The 27,222-nt window shown below is 40.7% G+C and overlaps 3 protein-coding genes and 1 long non-coding RNA gene across 6 annotated transcripts in view; 2 read left to right on the top strand and 2 right to left on the bottom strand.

Moving 5' to 3' along the window:
* The window catches only part of LOC143211107 (acyl-CoA Delta-9 desaturase-like), a 256,986-nt gene that overhangs the window by 171,639 nt on the left and 58,125 nt on the right, over window positions 1-27,222 (bottom strand). The window lies entirely within an intron of this gene.
* LOC143211091 (uncharacterized) lies at window positions 1,447-25,979 on the bottom strand. The gene is made up of 2 exons (XR_013009394.1): window positions 25,888-25,979; window positions 1,447-2,325 (listed from the first exon to the last, which is right to left on the bottom strand). It is a non-coding gene; the product is annotated as an uncharacterized LOC143211091 (long non-coding RNA).
* LOC143211370 (uncharacterized) lies at window positions 18,810-23,388 on the top strand. Of its 3 annotated transcripts, XM_076428977.1 has the most exons (7): window positions 18,810-19,339; window positions 21,886-22,082; window positions 22,152-22,343; window positions 22,456-22,524; window positions 22,610-22,881; window positions 22,952-23,111; window positions 23,190-23,371. In XM_076428977.1, the coding sequence occupies exons 2-7, from the start codon at window positions 21,887-21,889 to the stop codon at window positions 23,300-23,302; spliced, it is 1,002 nt and encodes a 333-aa protein (XP_076285092.1). In that variant the 5' UTR covers window positions 18,810-19,339; window position 21,886; the 3' UTR covers window positions 23,303-23,371. The 3 variants fall into 3 exon arrangements, with proteins under 3 accessions (XP_076285092.1, XP_076285093.1, XP_076285091.1); XM_076428978.1 differs by lacking the exon at window positions 18,810-19,339 and having other exon boundaries at window positions 21,649-22,037; window positions 23,190-23,388; XM_076428976.1 differs by lacking the exon at window positions 18,810-19,339 and having other exon boundaries at window positions 21,663-22,082.
* LOC143211369 (uncharacterized) lies at window positions 19,333-21,456 on the top strand. The gene has a single exon (XM_076428975.1). It carries the CDS (start codon window positions 19,376-19,378, stop codon window positions 21,359-21,361), a length of 1,986 nt encoding a protein of 661 aa, XP_076285090.1. The 5' UTR covers window positions 19,333-19,375; the 3' UTR covers window positions 21,362-21,456.

The following is a 27,222-nucleotide window of genomic DNA, read 5'->3' on the forward strand; positions in this document are numbered from 1 at the left end:
ATATTATTATACTACAATGTTTGTTTATCAAGCGAAATAACCGTTGCACCGAAATTCTCCGTCGAACCTTTATCTTTGACATTTTACCACGGCGTTTGTTTTCGATATGACATGACAGGTCGCAATGCCGTCTGAAATTTTTACATGTCTCTGTTATAATCTCATCAAAATGTTCAAAATCGATTGTAAAATTTCATACACACAAGACTAAAAAGCAGAAAATGATTATTTAAATAAAAATAAAGTTTTAAAAAATATACCACGTTTTTAAAACGGACTAAAAAGTATAAAATGAATTTTTAAAAAACGGACTAAAAAGTATAAAATAATTTTTTCTAGCCCCATACAGATTCCTAACCCCGTACAGATAGTCCTGAAAATTTGTGATTGTGAATTTTTAGTAGCTATGAAAATACTTGTAAGATTTGAAACGAAAAACGTAGGGCGCATGAAATAGATAATTGCTGCATGAACACCTAAATCACTAACAATTCTAATGCACTGCAAATGATATAAACTGTTGTGCGAGTTTTCTCAGCGGTATAGCTACTCTACACTCGTTACTATGTACGTATTATCTTGCGCCCCACATTTTTCGTTTTAAATCTTACAAGTATTTTCATAGCTACTAAAAATTCACAATCACAAATTTTCAGGACTATCTGTACGGGGTTAGGAATCTGTATGGGGCTAAAAAAAATTATTTTATACTTTTTAGTCCGTTTTTTAAACGTGGTGTTTTTAAAAAATTCATTTTATACTTTCTAGTCCGTTTTAAAAACGTGGTATTTTTTAAAAATTTATTTTTATTTAAATAATTTTATACATATAATAGAAAGATTTCTAAATGCGGGTTGAATACCCTATCACACTTGATTTTTTGTCATCGACAATAACTGCAACATAGTAATTAGGCCGCTATTAGACTAGGCCACTGGTGGGCAACTTGGTGGCGCAACTTGGTGGAGCCACCGAATTGAAGAGCTTTTATGAATCGGTAACTGGTGGTACCACCAAGCGTTCATTCCCGCTGTCGATGTAACGCTGTGTCGTACTCTTATTTATTTTACGATAAATGTGGTGGTAATTTGAACGTCAATTGTTCATGTTTTCGCGATGCTGGTGGCACAACTTGGTGGCTTTGTCTAATAGGCTACATTCAAATCAATGCCCCGGCTGGTGGCGGCGCCACCAAATGTTGCCCGGCCGGTTGTCGATGCCGTCCACCAGATCGGCAACAATTTCTGGTGGCTCCACCAGTTACCGTAGTCTAATAGGTTACATTTGTTTCAATGCCCCACGACGTGCTGAGCCACTGGTGGAGCAACCGAGTTGCGCCACCAGTGGCCTAGTCTAAGGCCGTTATTAGACTAGGCCACTGGTGGGCAACTTGGTGGCGCAACTTGGTGGCGCCACCGAATTGAAGAGCTTTTATGAATCGGTAACTGGTGGTACCACCAAGCGTTCATTCCCGCTGTCGATGTAACGCTGTGTCGTGTTCTTATGTATTTTACGATAAATGTGGTGGTAATTTGAACGTCAATTGTTCATGTTTTCGCGATGCTGGTGGCGCAACTTGGTGGCTTTGTCTAATAGGCTACATTCAAATCAATACCCCGGCTGGTGGAGGCGCCACCAAATGTTGCCCGGCCGGTTGCCGATGCCGTCCACCAGATCGGCAACTATTTTTGGTGGCTCCACCAGTTACCGTAGTCTAATAGGTTACATTTGTTTCAATGCCCCACGACGTGCTGAGCCACTGGTGGCGCCGAGTTGCGCCACCAGTGGCCTAGTCTAATAGCGGCCTTACTATTGAATCTAATAACGATTGAAGAAAGAGTTGAATCCGATTTTATCGGATTCGGGTTCCCGACCTGATTTCGACTTCGGGTCCCCGAAATTTTCTGTCGAAATCACTGCCATATCTTGATGGACGATTAGTGTATGTAATATGTACCTTATAGATCCTATCGTGCAGAATGTTTTCCCGATCACCGAAAACAGAAAACTCCTTGATGAGAACATCCTTGATGATATTTAGGTCACATAAAAGAGCTCTAGGGCTTCCTTTTACAAATATCCCAACAATGGGCTCATTCTTGTATTTATCACATACTTCTTTGCCATATACGCCAATTAAAGTTCTTCTTAATATAACATCTTTAGCAGTGCCAAATATGGGTATTGGTTGAGGTCCAGGTACACCTCTGCTCTTCCAAAAGTCAAAGGATGATGTTAAATAATAATAAACAGCGATGAGCACCAAAGCAATGGCACCGAGTATTTGGAGATTGTCAACCATGGTGGCTCACTGTTTATTGTTTGCTGAAAATAATAATACACGAACCAAATCGATTAAAAATTAGTTATAGCATTTACGAATACAGTTACCCTCTCTCCGTCATTAATGGGTGAGTCTTTGAAAATATATTTAAAATGTTGTTGCAACAATTATATGGTTAAGAAAGTACAAGAAAAGCATTTAACCAAGTGGCCAAAAGATTGCTGTTTAACACTAGGTCTACGGGACACGTCAAAATGACGGGTTCTAATATTCTTAATTTGCGGTTATTAAGATTGTAAAGATGCTTCCCCGAGGAATTATTTACCAAATCTATTTCTTTGGGTATATATGATTGGGAAAAAATATGTAAAAAAACTTTTTAAAAACCACGCTTATATTAAAATGCACTAAAAAGGAGAAAACAATTTTTTTAAACATTAGTCACTATAAATAAAAGCGTAGAGCGCTAAGCTATGTTGACGTAATTTTCGTGGACGCTCCACGCTTTTATTTATAGTGACTAATGTCTAAAAAAAATTATTTTCTTCTTTTTAGTGCATTTTGATATAAGCGTGGTTTTTAGAAAGTTTTTTTTATATACTTCTTTATTTATTTTCTACTTTTTAGTCTTAGACTGCCTCAAGGCGTCAGGGCCCTGGCCGCTTGGCTGCGTCATTGTAGATACGCTATTCTCTTGGCCGCGCATGCGCGAGTTACGGTGGGTCTGATCACATCACTGCTTCGGTGCGAAGTGGGCCAGTGGAGTGGGAACCAGTGGGAACACGTAGTAGAGTAGGGAGCACGAGCACTGGCGCGCGGAATGGGGATCGCTAGACGCGATGACGTACTACCGATCGTCGCCCAGTAGGCTGTATGCCCGATTTCAGCGGTCAAAATTCAGACAATTTTTAAAACTTTATATAAATTGTAAAATTTTTGAGGCTTGAGTTAGTTGAATATCTGAGGAACAATATCCCATCTCTCATTCGTTTTCCCATTCATGTATCCATAAAGCATTGAAATTTGTCGGAAGTTTGAAATTCTGTTAAAACGCTTTCATTTCTCAACGAATTCACCTATTAGTAATTGTTTCCTTATTTACATACACTAACAGATTTTTGTTTTATACAAGTTTTTTTTAGCTAACAATATGTGTAAGGTATACTTTTAAGAGAAATTCACTGTTGTACTATATACATTTTTTTAGTTATTAATATTTAAAGATAACCAACGATTCAGTCACTTTCTTTATGATTCTAAGACTTTGGTAATGACTTTGTTATACCTCCGGGTGCGACCGGGTGTTCATTATTGTGCCATTGTGTTCTTTGAAGTTTTCTGATTAAGATGCAAGAAAAAATGGCTGCTACTACGTGCTACTCCGTGTTTTATGGTTGATCTACGAAAAAATGGCTATCGCGCGCGCGCGAAAATCGCAGCATTTCTCACATTCTGCATGTTCGCATTCGCTATATATATCTTCGTATTAACTTAAATAAATACTAAATAATAATAATAAACACACAATATATACTAAAATAAGAAAACAGTATACACATGAAATTTAAATAATATACAGGGTGGGGCAATAACTATGTCCACTTTGAATATTGCCTTTATTTGTAATAATATGAAAAAATGTTATGGACAAAATTTGCGCGGTATAGAGGGGGATATGTTGTGACATAAACATTTTCTGCGTGAGTGGAGGCATAGAGAAGATTTCAAGGTCACCTTGATTTTTTTAATTCGAAAGACCTACTTTCTGTATCATGAATCGATAGACTATCGAATTCTGAGTAAAAATGTATTGACCTCCGTATGTCTTAAATCTAATAGTTAACGAGATATTATCGAAACAATTTTCTTTCTTCCTTTGATAATATCTCGTTAACTATTAGGTTTAGAACATACGAAGGTCAACACTTTTATACTAAGAATTTGATAGTCTATAGATCTATGGTATAAAAAAAGGACATTCTGTTTAAAAAAATCAAAGTGACCTTGAAATCTCCTCTATGCTTCCAACCACGCAGAAAATGTTTGTACCACATGTCCCCCTCTGAACCGTGCCAATTTTGTTCAACATTTTTCCAACTATTATAAATAACGGAGATTATTCTTTGTAATAACTATTTTAAAAAGATATTTTAATTGTAAATGATTACACTTTTCGATAGTGTACATTAAATATACGAATAACGTTGAAATATTGATTATAATCCGCAGTACTTGATTGAAAAATAGCTACAAACTTTACAATCTAAAACGCTCCTATGTATGGACAAATTTTGCACTCAAAACATCCGTTTCAGCAAAAACGGTATACAGTACAAAAAGTAGAAATCTCAAGCATTAAAACGGTTGTTTTTTCATCAAATTTGGATAAATTTTAGCAAAGTTACAGTAGTTTCATTATTGAGCGAATTTTGAACTAGCTGTGGCCGCTGAAATCGGACATACAGCCCACTGTACGTCGCGCGGCGAGGTGTGGCGGTTAATATAAGAAGTTTTTTTTTCTCCTAGACGCACAGTTTTTTTTAAAAATTTGTTTTTTAATATTGCATTGTCATCCAGCTCTGAGCTATGTTTAAAGTTTCAAGTCTCTAGCTCATCGGGAAGTGGTGTAAAATTCGATTACAAGATTTGACGCATACAACAACAACAACAACAACAACAACGACAACTCGGCAAGTCAATATAAGCGTTGTAAAAATGGCCAAAAATTTGTATCGACACATTCTTGTTATGTTTATAAAATAATGTGAAATGGTTATTTCTAGAGCTCCATAAGCCTAGTGTTAATCTTTATTAAAATGTACTCAGTTTATTGATCTTTTGAAGAACAGACGAACTCGTAACGACTAAAAAAACTGACAAAACAAGTTATCAGTGATAGATAAGTTAGCACAAAAATGAAGAGGTCATCTGAGTATACTGTCGTGCAAGTGTCAACAATCGTCAGACAGTATAGGATGATTGTTGTGGAAACGAACGTATTTAAAAGTGTATAAGCGGACACCCTTCGAAAAGTATAATTACTTTTTAGAAATTGGACCAAACGACTTATTTGGTTTTTCTTGAGATGTTAGAAAGAGATTAGTTTACTTATCAAATAATTTATATGCTCCGAAATTATATCTTTCATGCACTGAAGAACAATGTTGTAAACGACTGCAGCGAAACTCAAATTATTAAGCTGCAAAAATTAGTAATTATAACTTTTACATATGTAATTTTAACAATTAATTTAATTACTTCGATGACCTCTTGGTTAGATGAAATTATTTATTATTTTATTTGAATAAAGTTAGTGAAATAATTGAAAATCATTTGTTTGAACTAAACGCCACATGAAACTAACATTTTTTGTTATTTGTAAAATACAAATAATAAAGTATTTAAAATAGTTTATTATTTCAAATAAAATATTCTCAACCCTGATATGCATGCAAATATACATAGATATCGATACTTTCGCGTAAGTATCAACGAGGTAGGAATTCCTTTGATAAAGTTAATACAATCGATACCGTTATCGGTCCAATCACTATGCAGTCTAATGATCGCTAGCGGCTTATCCCAAAACGCGTATCATCGACGTAACACTTCCCAGCACAGGATGACTTACAGTCGCCGTTTTCACGTCCGTTCTACGTCTTTACGTCTTACGTCTCAGTAAGACGCTTTTTAGACGTCCATAAAGGCATCTCTGCGGGGACGTCGTTTTGACGTACGAAGGAAGGTGCCTTTTATGCATCTCATTTCTGCCGTACAAACGTCGTCCCAGCAAAGATGCCTTTATGGGCGTGTAAAAGTTGCCTCTTTCGAGACGTCGTTTTCACGTCAGAAATGAGATGCATAAAAGGCACCTTCCTTCGTGCGTCAAAACGACGTCCCCGCAGAGATGCCTTTATGGACGTATAAAAGTTGCCTCTTTCGAGACGCCGTTTTCACATCAGAAATGAGATGCATAAAAGGCACCTGCCTTCAAATGTCAAAACGACGTCCCAGCAAAGATGCCTTTATGGACGTGTAAAAGTTGCCTCTTTCGAGACGCCGTTTTCACGTCAGAAATGAGATGCATAAAAGGCACCTGCATTCAAACGTCAAAACGTCGTCCCAGCAAAGATGCATTTATGGACGTGTAATAGCCGCCTCTTTGGAGACGCCGTTTTCACGGCAGAAACGATTGAAGTACTTACGAAAATATGTGTATCTCTTAATCGTTAATATACTAATACTATGCTCCATTTAAAAAAAAGTAGTTTGATTTTTACCTAAAAAATATTTTAACAGAAGTTTATCTCTTCTAATAATTATATAATATGTTAAAATACGTATTAAAAACGTGTTAAAATATTTTTGATATAATATGTCACGCCGGTTATTTCCCTGCGAACAGAGAGATAACCGACTTCGAGAAATTATGGCCTTGCGACCGGGCCACGCTCGGTCGCGCGACACGTGGTCCTCTCGAGACAAAAGATCTTCGCAGATTCGAACGGAACGACAAAATTGTACACGAAGTGAACGGGCGCCAGGTCCGATACCGTACCACGCGAAACTCTCGAACGATTCGCTCGGTTTTCAAAAGGACGTCGAATCTGCGAACATCGTTTTGGCCGGTGACGGCCACGAACGGGTCCAGGGAACCACGTGAGGAAAGGAACGGGGCATTCCCCGCGACGGGAACGTTTCTCACGAGGAATGAAATTACTCGATAGTTTTCGGGCAAAATATCGTCGTTTATTAAAACGAGGTGGTCATACAGTCCGCCGGCCGATGCCGGCGGCAGTCAATAGTTTTGCCGGCGCGAACACGAAAGTGACGGCGGTTGTTCGGCCGATCACGCGGAATAATTTCGATCGCGTCGAGCTCGGTCGTCACAGGACTTCGCGTGAATTTACAAGCCACGAGGGCACGAATTCGACCGAGCTCCGGTAACGTACGCGTTCCTAATTCGAGACTGGGCGAAACGTGCGAACGGTGAACGATACGAAACGAATACGGCGCGTTAAGGACCCTTTAGTTTGCCACAGCCTCCGGCCGGCCCCAATGCTTAAGGATAGGGCGACGGACATCGGCGGCACCGGTCCGATTTCTCTCCGAAATTTCTTTTCGCGCCGGGCCGCAGCCGTCAGGTCATAAACTCTCGACGGGGGTCGCGGCTGCCTGCTGTGCGTGGCACAAAAAAAGGTTTTTATGTGCTCTACAACTCCTTAGGTAAACTATCTGTTCGGGATTCGAATTATGGGATTTGCCGGCCGTTACGCCAACCATCGAGCTACACTTGCTCTGGCTGTTTTTCATAATGTTTAGAGTCGCGTAGCGATCGCTCGTTACCGTTGCGTACGGCCGCGAGGTGTTTGTAAGCGCCCATCGCCGGTAAATCCCATAGTTTGAATCTCTAACGTTGCGTCTTACCGGATCATGCGATCGATCCGGAACCAATCGCGTGCGACCCCGCCTGCCGTTTCGTAGAATATTTAAAGGCCCTCCTTCGACGGCGCCTCGTCTGTTCGACTCAGTTCTCCGAATCAAGCTTATCAATCTCTCTTCTTTACGTTTGCGACAATCACTGCGCTTTCTATATCGCAACTCTTCTTCGAAGTTCGTCTGGAGTTGCCTTCGAGCTGTCTTCTTTCGCGTCGCGATTCGTGCGTCTGCCCGCGTCAAGATTTTCCTCCGAACGCGGTGAAGATCTCCGTTCGCGGCGGCCCTCGTAAAGGAGTCGCACAAGATTTCCGTCGCGATTCAAAGGCAGACGTCTCGCACGATCAAGATTTCCGAATTGCGATTCGTCGACGACTGTTCATAGCTCCAATTTCAATAAAGTGCAGTGTGAACTTCACTCTGAAGGTAATTTTCCTCCCTCATTCTCACGATCCTTTTCATTGCCGTCCTCGCGCGCTCATTACTGAGCGGTTCCAGCGTCAGGCGCCTCCGACCGTCGGTCGACGCCGAACATTTTGGTCCTTCGAGCCGGATCGTGACGAACAGGCAAGTGAGGGAGTGGACGAGAGTGTCATATCATGGCAGACAACGTAGAAGCCCACGTTCAAATCCAGCAAGCTATAGAACGAGCTCTCACCAACTTAAAAAAGCTGGGGAAGAACAACTGGACAAAATCCACTCTGCGGACGAGGATTGTCCACCTTCAGGAGCAGTGGCGGAGGTTCGAGAACGGTCATTCGCGACTCTTCACCACTATCAAATCGGAGGAACGAGCCAAGCTTCCTTACTTCAAGGACGACCAATTTGCAGCTACGGAGGAGGTGTACTTGGACGCTTTAGCCTTCATGAACAACCAACTCGACGCGCTGACCACCGCCACCGTAAGTCAGCCTAACTCCGCGGGCGACGGACAAGCGTGTCCGTCAGTCCCAGATACGCAGCTTCCCCGGATCAAGGTACCGCAGTTCGACGGCCGGTACGAGATCTGGGAAGCCTTCCGCGATAAATTCACCGCGCTTATTATTAAAAATTCTACGCTACACGATGTAACGCGTTTCCATCACTTGGTGTCCGTTCTGCAGGGTCCCGCGCTTGAGTGTATTTCGACTTTGTCAATCACGGAAGATAATTTTAAAATCGCTTGGGATACGCTTACGGCGCGGTTTAATAATCCGAGGCGCATAATCACCGCGCATCTTTCGCAGTTAATCACGCTTCCCGCGCTTTCTCGCGAATCAGCCACGGACCTCCAGCATCTCCGCGATCGTGTCTGCGTCACCGTCGAATCCCTAAAGAAGCTCGGGCGCAAACCAGAGGATCTTTGGGACGACTTCCTGGTCCATATTGTGTCACAAAAGTTGGATTCTTCGACGCGGAAGGCGTGGAAACTCAAACTTGGCGACGACGTAACGCCGCCGTCGTTCAAGACGTTTTCGAAATTTCTTGATTCACGTGCTCGCGGTTTGGAGGAATTTGCGCTCGATTCCGACACCACGACCTCTAAGAGTCCTAAAGCCTCAAGTCATCCCGCCGCCAGTTCATCTCGAGTTCATGCTGCGATCGCTTCACGGCCCTTGAACCCTTCGCGCCCTTCGTGCCCCGTCTGTCAAGCTTCTCATAGTTTCAGCGCTTGCCCGACATTCACGGCTCACAGCCCCAACGGTCGGCGCGAACTTGTTCAAAAGTTTTCGCGTTGCTTTAATTGTTTAAGTCACAGTCATTCCATTCGAAACTGTCGCAGCAAATACTCTTGTCGATTCTGTCAAAAACGTCACCACTCGTTGCTGCATTTAGAGACTTCTTCCGCATCATCGTCACCTCCAGAATCATCTACAGCCACCTCGATGCCGACCGAGGTCAACTCTCATTTCGCTTCCACCCTCGCGGCCTCGCCCTCAGGTATTCTCTTGGCCACAGCATGGGTGCAACTACGAGTTCCGTCAGGTCGCTGCATCACAGTCCGAGCCTTGATTGATCAAGGCTCTGAAGCTAGTTTCATAACCGAAGCCATGGTGCACCTCTTACGTGCGAAACGCACTCGCGTCTCGACTACCATATCTGCCGTCGGCGGGGTCCATGTTGGTACGTTGTGCCACGCCGTGCGCCTCCAGATCGCTCCTCGCAATTCCTCGAGCCCTTCGGTTTCGACCACCGCGCTCGTCTTAAAATCTCTCTCGACATACATGCCGAAGCGCATTCAGGATAGTCGAACTCTCGATCATTTATCCGATCTCAATTGGGCCGATTCTGATCCGTCAAATTCGGCCGCGATTCATGTCCTCCTCGGCGCAGACGTCTATTCTGAAATAATTTTAGACGGTATACGGAAAGGCTCAAGCGGGCAACCTATTGCCCAAAACACCATTTTTGGTTGGGTCATCTCTGGCCCTTTCTCTTCTCTGTCGCTTGACGGCCCACGACCTTGTGCCAGCTCCAGCATTGCGATGCATCACTGTGTCCAAGACGACACACTATCGAGCGAGCTGCGCCGTTTCTGGGAGATTGAGGAAATCCCCTCGCAGTCCCTACTTACCAAGGAGGACGAACAGTGTGAGCAGCATTTTCAAAAGCACACATCGCGAGCTTCTGATGGGCGGTACATAGTCCGTCTCCCGTTCCGTACTGGCCCTCCAATTGATATTGGCCATTCTCGCGGTGCTGCGGACAAAGTCCTGCAGTCCATCCATCGGAAACTTCTGCTCCAACCATCCCTAGCAGTGGAATATAAAGAGTTTCTAAAAGAATATGAGTCTCTCGGACACATGCGTCCTGCGCCCGTTTCGTCCTCGCCTGTTCAGTGTGTTTACATTCCGCACCATCCAGTGCTGCGCGCTGACAGCGTAACCACACATCTCCGTGTTGTTTTTAACGCATCCAGCGTCACTTCAAACGATTCCACTCTAAATGACCACCTCTTTTCCGGTCCCAAATTACAGCTTGATCTCTCTGCCATCATACTTCGATGGCGAACATTCCGGTTCGTTTATACAGCGGACATTACCAAAATGTACCGCCAGATTCTGGTTGACGAACGCGACGTTGACTATCAGCGTATTCTCTGGAAATCAGCCCTCTCCGAGGATGCACAGGCATTCCAATTACTGACCGTGACGTATGGCATGACCTGTGCCCCATTTTTAGCTCTCCGCGTTCTGCAACAACTCCTTAAGGATGAAGGAAAACGGTTCCCGCTCGCAGTTCCCGTTCTTCAGTCTCATATTTATGTCGACGATGTCCTTTACGGCGGCAACGATCTATCGGCGATTCGTCAGTCCCGTGATCAATTAGTCCATCTCCTCCAATGCGGTCAAATGAAATTGCGAAAATGGGCCAGTAATTCGGTCGAATTTCTTTCCAACATCGATCAGGAAGATCATGGACTAGCCTGCTCCAAAACTCTTGCTCCCGACGATCGAGTCAAAATCCTCGGGATAAGCTGGAACCCTTCTCGTGATTCATTTCAATTTAACGTGAATCTATCCGCGCCGATACCGTCCACGAAACGCGCTATTCTCTCGACCATCGCGAAACTGTACGACCCTCTCGGTTGGGTTACTCCCGCTATCATTAGAGTGAAAATCCTCATTCAAGGATTGTGGCGCCTTCGTCTCGGATGGGACGACCCCATCCCGACTCAGTCCTATGAACAATGGAAATCCATCTATTCCAAATTTCCTCTTTTAAACGGACTCCAAATAGCACGGTGGATCGGGTCGGTTCCAGATGTCTCACAGATCGAACTCCACGGTTTCGCAGACGCTTCGACGGTTGCCTACGCCGCCGTCGTTTTCGTCCGCTGTACCACCGTCGACGGACACATAAATGTCTCTCTGCTTGCTGGCAAGTCAAAGGTCGCCCCATTGACACCTCTGACCATCCCTCGACTTGAATTGCAAGCTGCCGTCCTTCTGACTCGTCTGATGAACTTTGTTGCATCCTCCCTTGACCTTCTCGATGTTCCATGCTACTGTTGGACTGATTCGACAGTGGCACTAGCGTGGTTGCAGTCTCACCCCTCCAAATGGAAGACGTTCGTCGCCAACCGGGTTGCAGATGCACAATCTCGTCTCCCTCAAGCTATATGGCATCATATTCCGACAGCGGACAATCCCGCTGACTGCGCGTCGCGCGGACTTCTAAGCGACGAATTAATAAATTCTCGCCTTTGGTGGCATGGCCCCTCTTGGCTTCGCTGCAATCCCACGGAATGGCCTCAGCAACTTCGACAACCTCCCGCAGAAGATTCGTCCGAGTTAAAGGTCGTGCTTCACAGCATGGTTCCCTCTCCCGATTGGGATTTAGAATCCCGCTTCTCAAATTGGCCCAAACTCATCCGAGTAACGGCTTATATTAACCGTTTCGTCGGTAATTCCCGTCGCTTTCGCCGTCCCAATTCAAACTCTGCTCAAGGACGCGCCTTAACCGCCTCCGAATGCACCGCTGCCAAAATCTTTTGGTTGCGACGCATTCAAACCGCCCAGTTTGGCGATACCATCGCCTCTCTCTCCAGTGGTCAACCACTACCTCGAGGAGATTCTCTTGAATCTCTCAACCCGTTTCTCGACGAAGACGGACTGCTTCGCGTTGGGGGTCGTCTTCGCAACGCCCCTCTCCCAGTGCAATCGAAGCATCCAGTTCTGTTACCTCCCCATCCGCTGGTTCGCCTTATCATTGAACAAGCTCACACACGAGCTCTGCATGCCGGGTTGCAGCTCACCCTCCATATTATTCGTCAAGAATACTGGCTTCTCCGAGGTCGGAGTCAGGTAAAGGCCGTCATTCACGCTTGTGTCAGGTGCGTCCGAGAAAGGGCCGCCCTCCCGACTCAGATCATGGGAGACCTTCCTGCCCCGAGAGTTTCCCCGCCGAAAAAACCCTTTTCGCATTGCGGGCTGGATTACGCGGGGCCCGTCCACATCCGTGCCTCCGCTGGTCGTGGGATAACATCCCGAAAAGCCTACATCGCGCTATTTATCTGCATGGCCACCAAGGCCGTGCATCTGGAATTGGTCGCGGACTATTCCACCTCAGCCTTTCTCAATGCGTATGTTCGTTTCTGTTCCCGTCGCGGATTACCCGAAAGCATGTATTCTGATAACGGAACCACTTTCGTCGGCGCAAATAAGGAGTTGACAATGTCGTATCGCGCCGCGCTTCGAGATCCCGAATTTCAGAATCGAACTGCCGGTGACGGAATCGTTTGGCACTTCATTCCCCCATCTGCTCCGCATTTCGGCGGACTGTGGGAAGCAGGAGTTAAAAGTGTCAAGCACCATCTTCGACGAGTTCTCGGCGATCGGACACTCACATTCGAGGAATTCACGACGTTACTTTTTGCCATCGAGGCATGTTTAAATTCACGACCCATCGCTCCTCTGTCCGATACTCTCGACGAGTTCGCTCCGCTTACACCGGGTCATTTCCTCATCGGGTCTGCCCTTACAACCCCTCCGGAACCGTCTCTGCTGGAACTCGCCGAAAATCGTCTCTCGCGATGGCAATTAGTCCGACACATGACAGAGCGATTTTGGAAAATGTGGCGCACGGATTATCTCAATACGCTCCAACAACGCGGAAAGTGGCGTCGCCCTCGCCCTTCCATCTCGATCGGACAGCTCGTTCTCATAAAGAACTCGACACTACCTCCGTGCAAGTGGGAGCTCGGACGAATCGTACAAACGCATCCGGGCGACGACAATCATATTCGAGTAGTCACCGTAAGAACTGTGAGCTCGTGCTTTAAAAGGCCAATCGTTAAATTGTGCCCTCTGCCCGTCAGTTGCAATTCCGAGGACTAAGCTAAACGCGTCCCTTGTCACATCTTCCGATAAACTACAAATCGGTAGATATCTCGCGCTTCGTTCGAGCGTTCCCTGCAACTTGTGCGCTCTATCTCCATAAATGTACGTGAGTTCCCTACCTCTTGCGATATCTGTATAAATAAATGTAAATGTCTGTAAACGTCGTTCAATCGGCATTCGTTTTGCGTACTCGTTTAGCGGATCGTCGCTCTTGCGCAATCAAGTTATTAAATCGTCATGCCCTCGCGTCGTCACGGCGGGCGGCCCGTTTCGGCATGTTTACTTCATTCGTCATTTTCGTTACCTTCATCTCTCAATTCTGTTTACTTGTCTCCGGCAGGCGGTCACCGGTTTGCGTAATTTGGGTCTAGCGTGCGGGTATTGTAACACGCATTCCCTTTATCGTTAAGTCTCGTCGTCGCGATCCCCCCGTCATCTCATTTCTGTCATGCGGTATCGATGCGTTTCGAAACTAGTGTTTCGAGGCGGGCGGTATGTTCGGGATTCGAATTATGGGATTTGCCGGCCGTTACGCCAACCATCGAGCTACACTTGCTCTGGCTGTTTTCCATAATGTTTAGAGTCGCGTAGCGATCGCTCGTTACCGTTGCGTACGGCCGCGAGGTGTTTGTAAGCGCCCATCGCCGGTAAATTCCATAGTTTGAATCTCTAACGTTGCGTCTTACCGGATCATGCGATCGATCCGGAACCAATCGCGTGCGACCCCGCCTGCCGTTTCGTAGAATATTTAAAGGCCCTCCTTCGACGGCGCCTCGTCTGTTCGACTCAGTTCTCCGAATCAAGCTTATCAATCTCTCTTCTTTACGTTTGCGACAATCACTGCGCTTTCTATATCGCAACTCTTCTTCGAAGTTCGTCTGGAGTTGCCTTCGAGCTGTCTTCTTTCGCGTCGCGATTCGTGCGTCTGCCCGCGTCAAGATTTTCCTCCGAACGCGGTGAAGATCTCCGTTCGCGGCGGCCCTCGTAAAGGAGTCGCACAAGATTTCCGTCGCGATTCAAAGGCAGACGTCTCGCACGATCAAGATTTCCGAATTGCGATTCGTCGACGACTGTTCATAGCTCCAATTTCAATAAAGTGCAGTGTGAACTTCACTCTGAAGGTAATTTTCCTCCCTCATTCTCACGATCCTTTTCATTGCCGTCCTCGCGCGCTCATTACTGAGCGGTTCCAGCGTCAGGCGCCTCCGACCGTCGGTCGACGCCGAACACTATCGGTAGGTCTCCTTTATAACATCATGGAAGACGGAAACGTTCCTACCGCTTGGTGAATTCTTCTTAAATAATGATTTAAAATAATTGCTAAAAAATATATTAGACATATCTTTGTTCTGCAAATTTTCCACCGGATCTAGTGTGAAAAAATGTTTAAATATATGGTCGTATTCTACGATTCTTGCTCTTTGAAATACCGTTCTTTTTTCATTGTTCGTAACAACTTGTTGCCATCATTCAGGTTACCTGTCAATTCCCGTATCTCAATGACTAATTAGCAACATGTGCTTTCGATATACAAGTAAAATTACTTGCTTATTTAAAATGCGCCATAACTCTTTCCTTCCAACCTAATACACATATGATATCAAAAATTATTTCGGATACACCGGAAAATAATAAAATGTTCAATTTAGGGAAACCAATAGTGTCATTTCGCCCACTACGATACTTTGCAACTGTACGCATCATGTAAAAATTTCATACGATACACATGTGATGTGAAATACTCCAGTAACTACAAACAGCTGTTAGGTTTGAATTGTTTGTTGTTTCGGGTGAATAAAATTGCTGAATATTCTTTAGACATTACACCTTCCACGTAGTAAAAAACATTTTCAATTTGTTTATGTCCATCAAGTAGTCCAATACACTGCCCCGTAAGTACGAGCGATGGGGGAACAGCGCAGTGGGTTCAGATATAATAAACCGCTACCGCCCACTACTACGCGATTGTAGGGGCTGGCAAGGTGCCATCTCGTATGGGTCCGAACTGTTGACATTGTATTGATGCGAGCCTGAGAAGAAGGTTCCCAGGCAGGACGCGTATCTAGGTATGTACGAACGCGCGGCCGATTGGATCAGAGTGGAGGAGGCAGACCTCGTTTCACACGCACTTTCGGCTGTCGTCGAAATACAATAATTTCTCGTTCGTTGCGAAACTGCCGGGGGTTTGAGTTCGCAACGAGCAAATAGGGAAGCCTTTTGTGATTTATGACTGCGTCCAGATACACGCCGACCGCGCCGAGCGAGACTTCAATAGGGAGCCGAACATAGAGAAGGACAGAATGAAATACGGATCGGGTGACCGAAGCGTGTCGCCGTCGACGGCACAATTTAAAGGCCCGTGAGTTTTTACAATGTATGTAATGGCAGTGATGGAATTGTTCATTTTCCATTAGGCTTTTATGAAACTTTCACTAACTCATTTCTGGCATTTTTCTGATTAAAATGATACCAAACACGATATAATTTGGCCAATATTTAGTGGTTTAATCGACGATGAAAGTTTCGAACGCAACGAAGAAGAGCGTATAGGAAAGAAAGAGACGCGCGGACAGTCGTCGCCGCCGTGCGGAGCGACTCGGCCGACTCGGCGTTGACAGGCAGTGGAGTGGGTAAGCACGTCGCAACGAGCGCGTAGTAGATTCTTCGCAACGAACGAGAAATTACTGTATTGGCTACAGCGGCCACACATACTACGTAGCGTCCAACGTCAAAGTCAAAACATTGGGGCTACAGGCGCGGGGCTGTGGTGGGGATGATAGCAAGACTTAGCGATAGGCTCGCTTTGTTTATGTGCCGTTCCCGGGGCTGTTCTCTATGGAGAGGTGTATCACAGTTCATTACTATTGAGTTGGAAGTCGGCTCTTTCTCGGGCAACATGTGTTGACTGTAAAATAATTTGTAGGCACCCCGACTTCTCCGGAGGAAAATAAATGTAAAAATGCTACATACAGAGAGCGACTCCCACTAATATTCGGACGCTCAAAAAAAGACGATGACTTTTTAAATATTCTACTATACGATTTTAACTTTTTTGAGACGCTAGAGCAATTAGTTTACTACAGGATGGGAAAAGAAATTTTTTAAAAAATTGCAATTGATCGGAATTGTAGAAAAAATACTAAAAGTTGCATTTTACAATTTTTTTATGTGGGCCTATATTGAAAATTTAAAAAGTACGTTTTGTAGGTCTGTGTCAATTGTGAAAGTTTCATCAAAATCGGTTAAAATTCGTGAAAAATTGAAATTTTCAACATCTTCGAACGTTTGCAGCTTATTGCAACATCGACTGATTTTGAAGGAATTTTCAGAATTGACACAGATCTACAAAACGTATGTTTTAAATTTTCAATATAGGCCCACGTAAAAAAGAAAAAATTTCCTTTCGCGTCCTGTAGTAAACTAATTGATCTGGCTTTCTAAAAAAGCTCAAATCATATAGTCCAATATTTGAAAAGTTATCGTCTTTTTTGGAGTGTCCAAATATTAGTGGGAGTCATTGTATGTAGTCTTCGAGAATACACGCCCAGATAGCACCATACGTCCATAGGATGTACGTTTTACGTCCAGTTTATATCCGCACGTCCTACATCCATTCTGAACATTCGGAGGATGTCCTTAGGTCTTAAATTCTGGACGTTCTCGGGACGTCCGTTTTTTAGGTTTCACGAATGTCCTTAGGACTTAAATTTTGGACGTTCTAGGAACATCCGTTTTTTAGATTTTATGAATATCCTTAGGACTTAAATTTTGGACGTTCTAGGAACGTTCGTTTCTTAGGTTTTACGAACGTCTTTAGAATTTAAATTTTGGATGTTCTAGGAACGTCCGTTCCTTAGGTTTTACGAATGTCCTTAGGACTTCAATTTTGGACTTTCTCGGAACATCCGTTTTGTAGGTTTTACGAATGTCCTTAGGACTTTAATTTTGGATGTTCTGGGAACGTCCGTTCTTTAGGTTTTACGAATGTATTTAGGATTTAAATTTCGTATGTTTTAGGAATGACTGTTTCTTAAGTATTACCGAATATTGTTAGAACTTAAAGGCTATGCCCGCGTGTTTGGTAGTGAAATTAGCCCCCAGCGGGATTTTAATCGTGCTTGGACCTTTCGATAGCCTACCCAAAAAGACCCTTCTCTGCCAAGTTTCAGCCCGATATTTCATCTGTAAGGGTAGTTATCGAGAAAAATCGAAAAACCAGTTTTTGGCCGAATTTCCCTATTTATTGACAATTAAAAATTCTGAAAAAATCTGACACACATTTCGGATACTAAACCACATAGTAGATATCATTTCCAGATTTTTCCATTGCAAACCCTAGTTGTAAAAAATGAAAAACACGAAAAAAACGGAAAAATGCAGATTTCGTAATAGAAATCTTAAGTTGACTATCACAGATTTAATTTAGCAATGAGATATTACCGTAAGTATTATGCTCAATTTTTTCAAATTCCTGAGAGTGGTGCGTCATAGTTAAAAAAAAATAAAGACCACTTTTCTTGGCGTTTTCCTTAAATTATACTTATCTTTTCTGAATCTTAAAAATATATGATGTAATATTAAACGTTCCTGTATTGTATACGTGACTGTATTACTTTTATCTTTACTGGATGTCTTATTCAGTATATAATAAATCAGTAATAATTATATTAAAATATATTAGTCCGTAAATGACTAAAAACTGAAAGTACTCAAAAAATATTTTTCCGAAAAATTAATTAAAAATAACCTGCACATCGTTCAAAAATAGTTTTACAAAGATTTAACAACAATCATATGGTTAGGAAAAACCTTCTGATTAACGAAAAAAAGAATTGACTTCGCCGGGATTCGTACCTGGCCAAAAAGTCTTCAGCGGTTCCGAAGCAGAGACCATAGTCGCTGCACCAATCGGCGCCGTTTGAATTGTCTTCTAAATATTCGAATATATCTACATAGTATTATTTTCGTTTTTTGTATTACGCAAGTTTTAAAGTCTGGAAGATGTTTCTCCGAACATAGGAACGTTTAATATTACATCATATATTTTTAAGATTCAGAAAAGATAAGAATAACTTAAGGAAAATGCCAAAAAAAGTGGTTTTTATTTTTTTAACTAAGACGCACCACTCTCAGGAATTTGAAAAAAATTGAGTGTAATACTTACGGTAATATCTCATTGCTAAATTAAATCTGTGATAGTCAACTTAAGATTTCTATATGAAATCTGCATTTTTCCGTTTTTTTTCGTGTTTATCATTTTTTACAACTAGAGTTTGCAACGGAAAAATCTGGAAATGATACCTAATATGTGGCTTAGTATCTGAAATGTGTCAGATTTTTTTCAGAATTTTTAATTGTCAATAAATGGGGAAATTCGGCCAAAAACTGGTTTTTCGATTTTTCTCAGTATATAACTACCCTTACAGATGATATATGGGGCTAAAACTTGGCAAAGAAGGGTCTTTTTGGGTAGGCTATCGAATGGTCCAAGCGAATTTCACTACCAAACCCGGGCATAGCCTTTAGTTTTCGAGATATTCCAGGTGGTAAATATAGTGCAGTACGCACACAACGAAGTGCTTGTATATTGTTGTGTCCGTCTTTTATTTAACCACTGCATTTGAAAAACAATTGTCAGCACAAGCGACAAAAGACGCGCTACGCGAAAGAAATCGCGGATCGCGTAGGCATTCTCGCCATTTGAGCATTAGCTGGCATCGGTGATAGATCAGGATTCTGTGACAAGTGAAAGAAGAAAGAAAGAAGCTTGTGACGGAGAAATTTTTTACTATTTCAGGTAAGTCTGTATTTTATATTTTTGATAGATTTAAACATGCCTGGTAAAAGGAAATTACAGAAATATTATAGGCGTGCTAAAAAATCTTTATGTCAGGAAGCCTCTACCTCATTAGATATAAAATCTCCAAATGATTTAGTTGACTTAAATTCTTCTTTAGATAGTATTATCGAAAACGAAGTTTCTGTAGAAAATTTTCAGATTGAAGAAATTACAGAACGGCAGGATTCCGCACATCCAGCTCACGAGTCGGTTGAAAGAAATAATATTGAAACTTTTCCTCTACTTTTATCAGAATGGGCTGTAAAGCACAATATTTCTCATGCCGCTATTAATGATTTACTTCCTATATTACATAGGCCTATACCAAATAACATACCAATAGATGCTAGAAATCTTTTAAAAACATGTAGAAAGAAAATAGTTACTAAAGCGATTGAAGCAGGGCATTATTATCATTTTGGCTTAAAGAATTCTATTCTAAACCTCGTTCGATTCGTAGACATTTCATTTATTAATAACAATATTATTGAAATTAATATCAATATTGACGGTCTTCCGTTATCGAAAAGTTCTACTAGTCAAGTGTTTCCAATTCTTTGCAGTCTCACAGGATATATAAATGTTGAAATGGTAGGTATCTACCATGGTTACGAAAAACCAAAAGATATCAATAATTTTTTATACGATTTTGTTGAGGAGGCTAAAGACCTTATTAATAATGGATTTTTAATTAATGAACAACACTTTCATCTTCATATAAAATCATTCATTTGTGATGCTCCCGCGAAATCTTCAATAAAATACGTGAAAGGACATACAGGATATCATTCGTGTACAAAGTGTTGTATCGAAGGAGATTTTATTGATAATAGGGTATGCTTTCCTGCTTTAAATAATATTCGTTTGAGGAATGATTTCGAGTTTAGATCAAAAATTGATGATGACCACCATATTGGTACATCTATTTTAGAAAATATTCCGGGTATAAATATGATCGATTCTTTTACTTTAGATTATATGCACTTAATTTGTTTGGGTGTCATGAAAAAGTTGCTTTTGAATTTATGGTGCTGCGGTAAACCTTCTACAAAAATCTCACATTTGCAATCCCTTAATATATCTAATTCTTTAGTTTCTTTAGCGAAGTATATTCCATTAGAATTTAATAGAAAACCGCGAACTTTAAAGGATCTTAAGCGATGGAAAGCAACAGAATTTAGGCAATTTTTACTCTATACTGGCCCAGTAGTTTTGCTACATAATTTAAGTAATAATAGATATTTGAATTTCCTTTCATTGCATGTTGCAACAACCATTTTATCCAATTCAAAATATTTTGATTTTATTGACTATGCATCTGAGCTATTACAATATTTTGTAAAAACTTTTAAATCTTTATACGGATCTCAGTATATATCTCACAATATACACAATCTTATACATATTGCAGAAGATGTTAGAAATCACGGGCCTCTTGACAATTTCAGTTCTTTTAAATATGAAAATTTCTTACAATCCATTTTAAAATCTATTCGGAAAAACGATAAAGTATTGGAACAAATAGTAAAACGACATTCGGAAAAATGCAATATTCCCTCGAAGAAAAAGATGTATGAAAATAAATTACCTATTTTTAAAAAAGAACATTTTGAGGGGCCCTTAATAACAAATATCAAAATTACGAAACAATTCAAACGTGTCGATTTTCAGCATTTCTGTTTAAAAACTACTGAGCCTAATAATTGCTGTTCTCTTAGTAGTAGTGATATAATTGTTGTAAAAAATATAGTATTATTGAATGAATCATATAAAATTATTGGTAGAAAGTTTTTACATCTGAAAGATTTTTATAAAACTCCTTGTAGATCGTCCTGCTTTGGAATTTTTTTAATTGAATCTCCTGATTTAGGTCCTTTGGAAATGTTCGATATTGCAGACATTGCTAATAAATATGTTAAATTGAAACTTGAAGAAAAAATTATTGTTTTTCCCATGCTACATTCTGATTGCTCTCCGTAAGTCCGTACATGTATATCTTTTTTTGAGGGTAGATATTTTAGAAACTACCTTCATGTTACAGAATTTTTAGCACGCTCAATAAGTATATCTGTCCCAGTCAACTGTAACTATTGCAGTTGTATTGTATGTAAAGCCAGCAAAATCGTGGTCTATTTTTTCTTACCGGATCACAAATTAATAAAATATTTTTATCTCGCTAATTTGCAATCCGATAAAAAAAATTTAACCACATCATAGGACGATAGGGCTATTGGCGAACTACCTATGTTATAAAAAAAAACAGTAACGCGCCAGGGTAATACCTCATATGGGTGGTGTGGAAATTTACCTATACTATTGATATTATAACATCAAAAGTTTACTCGTTATCAGTTTTCAAATGGTTCTGCCAATGATCGTCGTACAGGCTTAACGTAGGATTGAAATCGTTAGATATTACGGTTGCAGATAATTGCAGACAACATTTCTTTAAATAAGTTTTCTTATTACTCTTCAATTGTATTAATTTTGTTAACTATTTGCAGTATGAATTCGTGGAGCATCGTACAATTTGTGAAAGATGGCACGGTAGAGGCAGTACCATCAGCATGGTTGCTAAATGGTTACTGCTACTGGCCATCATTACCACCAAATCGTTTAGCAAATGCTATTAAAAAATGTGAAGAAATAAACACAGGTTGGGAGAAACACAAAGTTAAATGTTTTATAAATGGAACCTTTGGTAAGTTAAAAATGTTGTACTATGTACAATGAAACTAAAATAAATACTTATCATTAAAAATACTTTCAGATGATTACGCAAAAGCAAGATCAAAGGCCAAAGTGGCAGAAGAAACATCAGACTTGCAGTCAGAAGCTGAACCCCCAAAAAAGAGAAAAAGACAAAAAAACAAGCATGTATCAAGCAGCGACACCGATGACGATTCCAATTCGTTAATATCTCTGCGACTGCCTCCTACGTTGCGAATACATGAAACATTAGGTTTGTAAATGAATAGTTTTATGCTATGCAACATTGTACTATTTATAGCTACTTAATTTTTCTTCTTTTATAATTATCACATTCCTATAACAAAAATAATTATTGTTTTCAGATGTATGCACGAACAATAATGAAATTTACAACAGAGAAAATATTCCAACGAAATCTGTTGTAATTAATGGTAACTATATTAATAGATTTATATATAAACAAATAATACAAAAATATTTTTAAGCACCTGACACCTACCAAATCTAAATTTTCAGAAAACCAAGAGACGTCTCAACTGGACAATAACAGCAATACAGTACAAAAATATTTAAAAACCATAATAGAACAGCAGCACCTATTGCGCAGTATAATGACGGATGTTTTAAGTAGAGTAGAAGGATTAGAAAAAAGTTTGAAAGAGCATTCTGCGCCAGGACAAAAAAGACCATCAATTTTCAAACTAAATATATTATTTCCAATTAATTGTGAACAAGAATTGCAGAAGTTCGAAACACATCTGCAAGATGAGAACAATTTTAGAGACGCGGTAAAAAAACATAACGTTAACGATACGAATAGAATTCCAATTCAGTTGTAACAAAATGATTAATTTGCAGGTCCACGAATTAGCAACACTAGGAGGCACAAATAATTACAATTTTGTAAAACGGGTCATGGCCTGTTTAATGACTAACAAATTTGGTACAGAATACAGTTGGCTAGGAAGAAAAGGCAAAAAAATGTTTCATTCTCTAAAATTAGCCAAAATAATAATAGGTAATTATCACGTTTATTTTATTATTATATTTATTTGTATACGATTGAATATTATTTAACTAAAATTCCATTGTTTAGATGCAGCAGAAATATCGGGAGTTTCAAAAAATAAAAAAGAAACGGAAATTTCTATTCAGTCATGGCTCAGGAGGGCCATGGAGCGCAATAAGGTTATAGTCAAAGACTTGTAGTTCAATTATATACCTGCACATTGTATTTTTAATTAAAAAATATGTTGAATGCTTATTTTACGTTCTTTATCAATTTTATTACCCCCTAAGCAGCTACCGAGTTTTGCTTGTAGAGACGTAGCAGCCCTGCTTTATACATGTACAATATAAATAAATAACCTCATATATAATAAATAAAATCTTGTAGATTTAAAAAAAATAATAATAAATAGTATAATTGCACTTTTGTTGAATATGTTTTTAACGTTGCAAAGAAATCGTTCTTCTGAAATATGTACAATTTATCAGATTGTTTAATACGTTTACCAACAGAAAATAAAGTTATAAAGTAAATGAAGATTTAAGTAAAAGTTAAAACTTGTTTAAACATTCACAAAAAGTTCAAAGGACGTTATTTTCGACATCCGAAAAACATTTACAAAATGTCCAGAGAACGTTACTTCCGACATCCGAAAAACGTTCACAAAATGTCCAGAGAACGTTACTTCCGACATCCGAAAAACGTTATGAGAATGTCCACACAGTACGTCCTCGGGATGTCCAACTTTGTAACTGGTACGTTCCTATGACATTCAGAGGACATAATGAGGACATAACTGGCACATTTGGATATTGCCGGGACGTCCTCGGAATGTACGGAATATCCGAAACGGACGTTCTTTGGACGTACATAGGATATCTGTGTGCTATCTGGGCGTAGAGGGGAGTATGCACAGGAAAGTAGTAAGTAAATTGTTCATTTTACACTACGATACTTTGCAACTTGATTGACCTTGTACGCACCGTTTAAAAATTTCATACGGTACACATGGAATGTGAAACACCCCAATAACTACAAACAGCTGCACATAGAAGGTGTTCTCCTGTTCGTCCGTTACCTTAAGTCCATAAATTTTATTACAGGTAAAGACAGGTATAAATGAGGGTAGCGTAAAAATAAGTTTCGTTGACGAGCATAAATTACTTTATGACCACCGTCCGACAAAAGCCAAAATAGTTTGTCCCGACATTTCGGGCCAAACACCCCACTGAGCGATGGCTTGTTTAACATTGGTCCCCGCGAGTTTAATTTTTTTGAAAAGTTAGTACAATAAATTGACAACATGACGTGAAAAAGATTTGTAGAAAATTGCAATTGGTCGGAATTGCAGAGGAAATACTAACAGTTGTATTTCGCAATTTTTTGGGGTGGCCCTTTATTAAAAATTTCAAGAGCACGTTGTGTGGATCTACAGGGTGTTTCACGCTATTCCTGGCCAGCGTTTTTCTTGCAAATTATTAGAAAAACATGAAAGAGGAAAAAGTAGTACATACTGTTTTTTATACGCACAACGCAACGACATATGTAATTATTCTGTGTTTATAATATTTTGTTAGATACGAAGGTGACCTTCAATTTTTTTAAATAGAATGCTTTATTATTTCTTATGTCACATGAGAGCGCGTGTCTAGTCGAATTCATTCGTATACTGTGCAGTGACCCTCAAGGTCATGCAAGGTCAGAAACGAAAGAAACATTTTGAAATACATGCAAACACATTGGTATTAAATATTCAAAATGCTTCTTTCGTTTCCGACCTTACATGACCTTGAGGGTCGCTGTACAATATACGGATTTACATCTAACAAAATATCATAAACACAAAAAAATTACATATGTCGTTGCATTGCGTATAAAAAACAGTATGTACTACTTTTTCCTCTTTCATGTTTTTCTAATAATTTGCAAGAGAAACGCTGGCCAGGAATAGATCCACACAACGTGCTCTTCAAATTTTCAATAAGGAGCCACCCCAAAAAAATTGCGAAATACAACTGTTAGTATTTCCTCTGCAATTCCGACCAATTGCATTTTCCACAAATCTTTTTCCACGTCATGTAATCAATTAATAATTGTACTAACTTTTCAAAAAAATCAAACTCTTTGTTATAACGTTTAAATTCCTTAACAACGTATTCGCCACCTATTGACACGACAAACTCTGACAAGTTCTAGTTAATAGCTTCTTAAATAAATACAGCATGTTATATTCTGCCTGTGCCACGCCGGAGCGGCGGCCGGAAAAATTTCTGAGAGCTTGGAATTTCTCCGGCGACGGACCGGCGACGGACCGGCTCTAGGATAGGCATCTCCTGAGGTGTAGAGGGGAGTAAAAGATTCAGGGAACCCCTGGGGTTTGTCCGCGAACCCATGGGGTTAGACACGATCCCCAGCGCTTGGCCTTTGTGCGAGCCTCACGAATTACGACCAGCCCACCGGACACCAAACTAAATGGTCCAACATGTCCGCGCGCCGGAGACGGTGCAAACTAAAGGGTCCTTTATCCTCCCGAAGAACGATCCGAGGGCAGCCCAAAGAATTACCGGACGAATATCGTGGGTCCCGAATAGCTCGTGCACGAGGATTCGGCGACACACGATCCGCGGCCTCGCGAACCTCTCAGGAGAGCGACTCCCGGTCAACGGTAAACGCGGGGAAACACACGGTACACCGCGGTACGAATTTTCGCGAACTCGAATAACGTCCCCGAACCAACACGAACTGGTCACTTAATATTTCGAAATAAAGCCTGACCGGCACTTACCAATATCGCTGTAATGGCGGCAGTCGCAAAATACTTTTTGAATCGCGGTCTAAGGTTCGCACGTCTTTACTAATTGTAGTCCTTCGACCCAGTGGCCCAGTCAGTGATGCCAGAATCGAGGACGCGAGGACGTTTCCCCTCCGGCACAGGACCCCCCACTCTGACGGAACGTGGACGTACCTCCTCGCCGTTGCTTCTGCTGCGCACGCGCTACACACGAACATACTTCTACTCTGCCCGTGTGAGTGCCTGCTCGATTGCACGCGCGCTACACACAAGCGTACATCTACCATGTCCGTGTGACTACCTGCTCGACCGAACGACGCCGACGCGTTCCTTCGATTTTCACCAATTTTCACGTTGCCGAAGTTTCGGAAGCATGAGTCGGAAAGTCGGCATCTGGAGACAGCGCGCATTTGAATCCCTGGACGGCGCGGTGTACATTTTGCTATAACTTTTGATCTAAAAAAGATATCGAAGCTAAATTTGGACTAAATTTTTTTTTTAAACCGGGTTTAATGGTTCATCCGAAAATATGTTTTGTATTTCTTAAATAATTTTTTTCGTTGATTTTTAAAGTTAAGGTGGTCCAGAGGGCCCCCAATACAAATTGATTTTTAGTCGAACCATGCTCAATAAACAATTACGAAAAAATTAATAAATATTCCACTTAATAGCACACATGATTGAGATTTTTTCAGATTTTTCAAATTATGCAGACATGTTTAAAAAAATTGAAAATCTCGAAACATTCGAAGAAAATGCATATTTCGTATTGAACTTTTCGAGATACCAGTTTTATAAAAATTCATTAGTCCGATATTATTGAAACAATTGTCCTTAATTTTTCTCAGAATTTTTTATAAATTTTATCGTTGTTAAAAAATCAAAATCAATTTTTTCGATACTGAATTCTAACTGAATTCTAATACTGAATATTTTTATAATCAGAAAAATAATGTACAGACTTGATAATGCAATATAAAATATTTTATTTACGTTATATTTCAATATACATATGTGCATCACTCCTAACAATTTTGGTAATCACATAATTATTGTAACGACATTTTATATATATCAGGTCGTTAAGTATGAAACTAGACAAATAAAACACAAATTTCAAACACATTTGTCAAGTTTCATACATCTCCGGTTACGAAAATCGATTTTAAATGGTCCCTGCCTTTCTGTAACATAACAAAAAAAAACAAAAAATTAGTTAAAGTCATGATCGCAAAGTATAGAATAAAATATTAATGTAACTTTATAGTATAGTTTATACTTATCTTTTCTTTGAAGTCATTCTTGAATCTGCTAATATAGATTTTACGT

This window comes from Lasioglossum baleicum, chromosome 8 (genome assembly GCF_051020765.1).
Source record: "Lasioglossum baleicum chromosome 8, iyLasBale1, whole genome shotgun sequence".
NCBI lineage: Eukaryota > Metazoa > Arthropoda > Insecta > Hymenoptera > Halictidae > Lasioglossum > Lasioglossum baleicum.